The 7,787-nt window shown below is 43.8% G+C and overlaps 1 protein-coding gene across 2 annotated transcripts; it reads right to left on the bottom strand.

The window, feature by feature from the left end:
• Positions 1-930: 930 nt before the first annotated feature.
• Positions 931-7,364, bottom strand: OARD1 (O-acyl-ADP-ribose deacylase 1). 2 transcript variants are annotated; one of them, XM_036766454.1, is made up of 6 exons: positions 7,187-7,364; positions 6,159-6,240; positions 5,653-5,797; positions 4,300-4,358; positions 3,859-3,971; positions 931-1,689 (listed from the first exon to the last, which is right to left on the bottom strand). In XM_036766454.1, the coding sequence occupies exons 2-6, from the start codon at positions 6,195-6,197 to the stop codon at positions 1,587-1,589; spliced, it is 459 nt and encodes a 152-aa protein (XP_036622349.1). In that variant the 5' UTR covers positions 6,198-6,240; positions 7,187-7,364; the 3' UTR covers positions 931-1,586. The 2 variants fall into 2 exon arrangements, with proteins under 2 accessions (XP_036622349.1, XP_036622350.1); XM_036766455.1 differs by lacking the exon at positions 7,187-7,364 and adding an exon at positions 6,823-6,867.
• Positions 7,365-7,787: the final 423 nt, after the last annotated feature.

The following is a 7,787-nucleotide window of genomic DNA, read 5'->3' as shown; positions in this document are numbered from 1 at the left end:
TACAACAGCTATGTGCAACCATGGGCCTCTCTAGCTTTCAAGGCCAGAGTCTAATGGAGACATGCTACACAGGGGGGCCCTAAAGTCTATGTGCAGATTCAAATGAAGTTAAGTAGTTATTGAAACTGCTTTTTCTTATCTGAATGAAGTGATAAGCCAGACACAGGTCTGAAGTACAAAGGTTACATTCAAAGGCAGTTTTAAAGTGCTTTACCAAGATCCATAACCCCTCTGACATTCACATTTTTTTTCCCATTATGTTGTGTTGAGAATTCACTACAGGAAAAAGATCAGTAACTGGTCTGGCTGTTCTAATTCTTAGCACAGAGATACAGAAAGAAAACAAGTCCATTAGTTTTCATAATTCCACAGCTCTGATATAAAGCTATTCATTCTAAATGTCATGAGCTTTGTTCTGCTGGTCTAAAAATGAGGAAAATAAAATGGATGCAATACTTCTCCCTTGGTTTGTCACAGGCAGGTTTGGCAATACAGTTTGAAGCTAGTGAAAAGAACAAAGAAGACTACCACTGGGATATCTAGGAAACTTTCTCTTCTCTCTTATCAGCCTTTAAATAGCCAGCGTGTTGGTCCTTTCTTGGAGTGGGCTATAGGTGAATCTCTAACAGAACAAATAGCATCACAGATGGGATTCCACCACTGGTGAGAAGCTATATGTGGCTGGCAATATGTAAGAAAGGAGGAAAGAAACTCTATCACATGAAGGAAGTTAATTTTGCCCATATCATTGTAAAGATATTTCTCAGTCTACAATCCGGAGAAGATGTGGGGAGACAGCAAAGAGATGAAAGCTGTAAAACACACCAAAAGTCTCAGTCACTCATCATTAATTCCAGTTACAAAATTTCTCATGAAAGTGAGAGCATGGCTCCTTACAGCAGATTTGAAATAAGGTACTATGGTCAAATGTAACTGAAAACTCTTGCACTTGCTTTACTCTAAAGTGAGATGAGGTTACAGTCCATGAGCACAAAACCTCACTTTACAAAACTCAAGAGAAAGTTTTTTTTTTCACTTTATTCAACAGAATTCCCCCTGTCAACAACATAAAGCTCAGTTATACAAATTAAAAAAAAAAACAACACCTTAATTTGCCTGTCCTAGAATGGCTCTGGCAACACAAAGACAACACTGAACAAGTGCACAAATCATGATTTCAGGGGGGGCAAATATACAAAAAGAAATGCCAAGCCAATTGAAACTTTTATCCTCCCTGAAAGTACTCTCCTTAAAGAGAAGCAGAGTCAATGCTGCCACTTAGTGGCCAGCTGAACAAATCAATGACACGCACCAAGGGGTGTTCAACCTGTTAACTATCACCCAGCATTTCCCCGTTTAACAGACCATCAACTTCTCACCCTCATTTGAACAAAACAGCAACATATCTGAAACACCCTAGCCTCCAAAGCCCATCCAAACAACGGCAACTGGAATTTGGCCGGTGTAAGAGAGAGACAACTTCAAATAAAACTTTTCCCTGCTCAATTTAAGATCTCCTGTCCCAGTTCTCTGGGCTTGGTGGGGGTGAGATGAGAGACATGGACACATCCACAAGGTCCATCTGTTCAGAGAGTATATACAGTAATCCTGATGTCTGTGCCCTCAAACACCTCTTCAATCATTGCAGATACTTTCTCCCATTGTAGCCGGTCAAGACCACATCCAATCCTGGAAGAAACAAAAATACGCTTACTGGGTGGAAATGAGGTACTCAGAGAGCATCCCCCCCCAACCCCCTTCCATGAAGGTTGATACTACACAGCAAATAGAGAAAGGAAAAATTTTTGCTTGGTGTCTAATTTCACACTGATTAGCTTTGTTTTAGGTCAAGAATTATACAGTTTATGTTGCCATGAATCACCTGAGGCTAGCCCTGATCAGCCCCAAAGGCAAATAGCAATTTACAGCTCTTCTCCCACTAGGACACTGCATCTCAATCTCCAAAAATTTAAGATGGGGGGTGGGGGTGGGGGCGTGGATTTTCTCTATATTTTCTAATGAAACTTGTCTGGTAGTAAGAGGGAGTGTAAGGCCTCTAAAATAACATTTCCTATGATAATGGATCCCAAATGAAGGTGTAAGAAAAAGGAAAAGAAAATGGACTGGGACAGCGTAGGGAACCTGCCACCTCAAGGACACATGGCCCTCTAGGTCCTCAAGTGCAGCCTTTTCACTGAATCCAAATTTCACACAACAAATTCTCTTAATAAAAGGATTTGTTCTACGAAGTTTGGATTCAGTCAAAGGGCCACACTTGAGGACCTAGAGGGCCACACGTGGGCTCGAGGCAGCAGGTTCCCCACCCTGGACTATGGTCTCTTCAGGTACAAAGTTTAATAGCATAAAATAAAGTAACATCTCTGTGGAAGTTCCATTTCTTTGTACAATCTATCCAGAGCACTTGGTTCCTGCCTTGAAAACATTATTAGTTCAATTTGTACTCAGCCTACAATGTTGTATAGGGGAAAGACCACTGAGTTCATGGTCAGAAACCTGGGTTTTGGTAGTTACTGCTCTAAACCTTAGTTTCATCTATGAAATGAGTTAAATGCTTCTATTACCTCCTTCACAAAGCATTTAAGAGGAAAGCACTCTGCAAAGCTTCAAAGTGCTATCAAAATGTTATATTATTGTAAGTCAATAGCTTCAGTACAAGTGACTGGGTAAGTCAGAAAAGGATATTATTCCCTGAGGAGACATACGCATTTGTTTAAAAACCATACCCCGACATTTTCCTGATACCTTCCTTCCATTTGAAGGCAGGTAATTCTCTACTTTATTGATTCTTATCAACCCTGGAGGCAGGTAGAGACCTGGTATCATCAATGCCATTTGGCAAAATGAGGAAAGTTAAGTGCCGGAGGGCTTAATTCAGTCCAGGCCCTTTAGTAGCTAGACCAAACTACTACTAGAAGAAAAAACAAAGGCACACTCAATCTAGTCCCAAGTGATAAGAGCAAGGGGAATCAATTAGCACTTCCTAACAGACGGAAAGAACTGAAAGGACTAGGTATACTAGAACCCTAATGTGACTCTCATAGGCCCCACTTGCATCACAACAGTTACAGAATCAAAGCTACCACATGCCAATTAATTTTCAAACTGAGATTACAATGGCCTATCTTCTGTCTATTAACTGTGACAGTTCAACTTTCCACATAATGGGAAGTGATCATTTTACCACTTTTGTGCCATATGCTTAACACCTTTGGGGGACCTTGAGGGGGCATGGAGAAGTCCAAACAGCCCAGACTTGGTTTCTAAATTCATATGACTTCAGGTTTTAAAGCCAAGCTCCAGCCTTAAAATGTCATGTATGAAACTGATATTTGACAAATAAAACTGAGTGAACTGTTCCACTTTCATGGTGTAGTATAGGGTAGATCCTTTTTCAGCAACATTATGCAGGGATAGGGAGTGGACCTCTAACTCTGTAATTTATAGTTCTGAGAGTTGCCTAGTGGACCACGAAGCTAAGTGACTTGCCTGGTACCACAAAGGCAGCATATGTGCCAGAGGTCAGACTTAAACCCAGAATGTCCTGGCTTTGAGGCCAACTTCCTTTTCACTAAGTCTCAATGCTTCTCTACTTTCTCCATTACCATGAACAGCACTCTGATTATTCAGTGTGAATAAGCTGGACAATGGAAGTGGCTTCTATTTAATCTAAATTTTCACTGATTTGAAGACTGCAAATAAGAAAATCAATATTTAAGCCCCTAATTATGTGGAAAATTAGACCATTTACACTATAACACTGCAGGTAGTACAGTACATTAATATCCTTTATGTCCTCAAATTAATTAAATTTTAATTCTGGCCCCCAGAATTCCTTACCTAGGCATGGAGAGGTCAGTCACCCCATTCTTGAGACAATGGGTTTTCATGGCCTCTAGACTCTTTTGCAAGTTCTCATAAGTTGGCTTGTGAGAAGCCCTCTTCTTTGTAATCTGAGAACAAAGGGAAGATTTAGACTCTTATTGGCCAAAATGACATGGAGTCAAAGGTCAATACCATATTATAGTCACCCAGCAATAAAGTGTTGGCTTTACCCGACTGAGTCAACTGTCTGTACAATAGGTCTGTGTGATATTCTTCTGAACTGGTCATTTTTTTATATGTATGGCTTCAAAAACTTACTAAAATCATTCTATGCAAGGTTCCATTAGCCAGAGTGTTACATTACATCAATCAGAAATTTTCCCCTCTAAAAAGTCTACCATGAATCTTGTTTCTAGTCAACATTAACAGCACACTAAGAGGCTGATTTTCTCTTACCAGGTAGTATACATATCTTTCATCTCTCTTTAGTACTGCTACTTCGCCAGATTTCTTTTCTTTAAGAAAAAAAAGGACAAGTATTTAACAAAGGAAGAAAAAAGAAAACCTAAACACTTAAGTTCATTAATATATTCTTTTTCTAGAAATGAGTTAGGCTTTCTAACTGCAAATATGATTGCTAAGTAGAATTTTGTTCCTTCTACATTCTGTGAACACCAAGGCACTGCCCTCCTAACCTCCTTAACAGCTTGTTCTCCCCTAGTACCACTTTAACCACTAGTAACCACTTTACTCTAGCCCCACCTTAGAATCAATTTGCTAATACCCAATTTACCTTTTACTTTCTCTTTAACTCTTTAGAAACCCAAGTTTCAAAATAACAAGACCAAAAAAATTAATGTCTGTCAGTTAAAAAAAACCCTACCTATGATGTTATATTTGCATATTTTTCATTTCTCCAAACATTTTCCTTTATCAGCCACATCTTCTCATTCACTCAACAAGTAACTGCTAAGTATCTACAGCAGTCAAGGCACTAGGTGTTTTAGACACTATAAAGGGATACAATGATGTGTGTGTGTATATATATAATATTCCATCCACTAGGAGCTTAAAAGTCTATCAGGGAAACTGACATGCACATAAATAACTATGCCCGTAGTGTAGTTATGCTAAATTCTACAGATAAAAATCAAGGGACAGAAAGATCACTGTTGGCTAGGAAATCTTCACAGAAAGGCTGGGATCTGGGCTGGGCTTTGAAAGACAAGAAGGATTTCACCGGGCAAAGGGAATGGCATAAGGAAAGGTGCAGGGTCAGAAAAATGTAAGGCAAGCTTAACAAACACAAAATAGACCACTGTGGCCAAATAAGAGTTTTTCCAAGGGAGGAGTGGGATATGCAGTTAATGGCCAGCTGTGGAGTACAACAGACCTAGTTTCAAGTCCTGCTTCTAACACATACTGGTTACATAGGTTATAGCTGCTCAGTATCCCCAAATGATTCTCTAAAAGAATCTGCAAAGCTAGTGAGGGCTAGAGTATAGAAAGCCTTGAACTCATATAGATTTTTTGTGGTAGGCAACTGGGCCCTACTTAAAGTTACTGCACATACAACTGGAGAAGAGAAAGATTAGAGGTAAAGATACCATTAAAAAGCTATTATAATAGCATAACTAGGGGGGTAGCATTCAAAATAAAGGGATGTAGGGCTGTCAATAACTATCTTCTGAGCTCCCAGTGAGGAAGAACATCCTTGTGATCGTATTTTGGACATAGACTTGCCCACAGTAGTCTAACAAATGTTTCTAGTCAACTGAAACCACAAGGTAAGGCCCTACACAAACTCACGTTGATTCAAGAGCTCCTGCACCCCTCCAAACTTCTTTTTGAAGAGAACAGCTATCCCAGCACCCATTCGACAATCCTCACTGATGCAGTGGGCCAATGAGTCTGTTTGGGGGCATGCAAAAAGGTCCCCTTTCACATATACAATCTGGAACATACAAGAAGGGGAAGTGAGAGAAAACGGTTTAACAAGATATGCAGAAATGCTTGGCTGTTTCTTTTGGCCACTTTCCCCCTCTTCCAGGGAGCAACTTTACTCTTACTGGAATCAAGCACAATCTTTCACAGAGAAAACCCCAAGAGACTAATTCAAAGAGCTGAATGTGAACTGAACCATGAATAAGATGGAAGTGATGATCCCTGCCTAAGATTGCATTAGCCTCTTTGGAGTAAATGAGCTAAGAAAAGATAATTCAGTTACGTTGCTTAATTAAAAACAGTGCTTAATGCCTATGACCTCAATTATTCCGGATTTTTATTTGCCAATAAGTCAACAATTTTTTACGCACTCTGTTCTCTCCTGGATCTTCATCAGGGCTGCTGGCCATGATAAGGAGCTGCTATTTCCAATACTTAACAGTATTTCTTCAGCTAGGAGAATAAAAAAGGAAACCAATTTGCTTAGGGTTAAGCACACACATTCCCTGACCTGGCTCTCCCTGTTTCCTACACTACTCTCATCCGGAAAAGACAAAAAAAAAAAAATTCAGTGCAAAACCTGGAGATGCAGGCCCCACTCCCCCTAGCTTGGGGCGAGTCCGGCCCCTCCTTTATTCCACCCGGGCTCCAAGACCCAGTTCCAATCCCCTACTCCAAAGGGTGACCTCCAACAAGTTACTTCCCCTCTCTGGGCCTCAGTTTCTTCAAGTGCAAAACGTGAGGCCAGGCCAAGGCCCCCTCCAGTTCCAATTCTACGTTCCTGGCTCCTCCCCACAATCATATTTGATGCAGATTTCAGAGATCCTCCGGAGCTGGGTGCTTAACCCTTTTATGGTCGTGCCAAGGCCCCCGGGGCAGTCTGGTGAAGCCTCTCGACCCCTTCTCAAAATGTATCTAAATGCACAGAATTACAAAGCGAGCCAAGTATAATAAAATAAAAGCGCAATTGGCTTTTTTTTCCATCCAAATTCAAGGACCCCCCTGAGATTTATCCCCAGGACTCGGGTTAAGAACCTCAAACATAGCACAAGTCATCATACGTGGGGAGCGAAAGAAAGAGAATCCCAGCCCTCGATGGAGCTAAAGGTTCAACGAGAGCCCGGGGACAGGGGGCGGGCCAGCTTGACCCCTCCAGTAGGGTTCTTTGTTTTCCTCGTGCCCCCGCCTTCTTCCCGCGGCTTCCCCTCCCCCCCGACCCGGGGGGAGGAGTGTGCAGTCTAGCTCCTCCCTGGTTCCCGCTCCGGGGGACTACGGTGGGAGCCCTACAGAAACCTTCCATGCGGCGCCTGGTCTCTGAAGACAGCCGGACTGATGCCCCGCCCCCACCACCTAACCCGGGGGCGCCGCGGGGGGAGGGGTGTCTGCGGCCCCAACATACCCGGGGTCCCGGGAACGGGCCAGCTGCCGGGAAACCCAGGCCTCGGCCCCAGAAGGCAGCTGCTTCCGATTCAACCCGGGTGCTCGTGACCGAGCCAAATCGGACTCGCGGCTGCCCCCACAGGGACCTAAGATGGCCTCCCACTATCCGCCGGGGGAGCGGATACGGGGCACCTCTAGCCAGACCGAAGGGAGGGCTGCGCTCTATGGTGGCGCCCCTACGAGAACTTCCGGCGGGAAATTTCTCCCGCCGCCAGGCTAAGCATGCGTAAAGCGAAGAATGGGAACGCGCGGGACGAATCGGCGCTTGCGCGCCAAGCACGGGGGTGTGTTTTCAAAGATCTGCGGCGGACATTGGGGGAGAGGGACGGAAAGGGCCGGTGAACGCTTGCGCAGTAGCACCTCCAAGGTGGAGCTTGAGTTGAAAGGGTGGGTCAACATGGCCTGGAAGAGCCTGCGCGTTCTTCCGGAGTTGGGGGGTGTGGGGCCCGGACTGGGTCTTCGCGACGCGTGCGCCGTACGCACCCAGCGCGGGGCGGGGAGAGTCCGCGGGTGGGGAGGGGAGTGGGGGCGGGGAGAAGGGCGTGGCTTACAGGCGCCTG

Source organism: Trichosurus vulpecula, chromosome 7 (assembly GCF_011100635.1).
Source record: "Trichosurus vulpecula isolate mTriVul1 chromosome 7, mTriVul1.pri, whole genome shotgun sequence".
In the NCBI taxonomy this organism is placed as follows: Eukaryota; Metazoa; Chordata; class Mammalia; order Diprotodontia; family Phalangeridae; genus Trichosurus; species Trichosurus vulpecula.
This window is presented reverse-complemented; position numbering and strand designations above follow the sequence as displayed.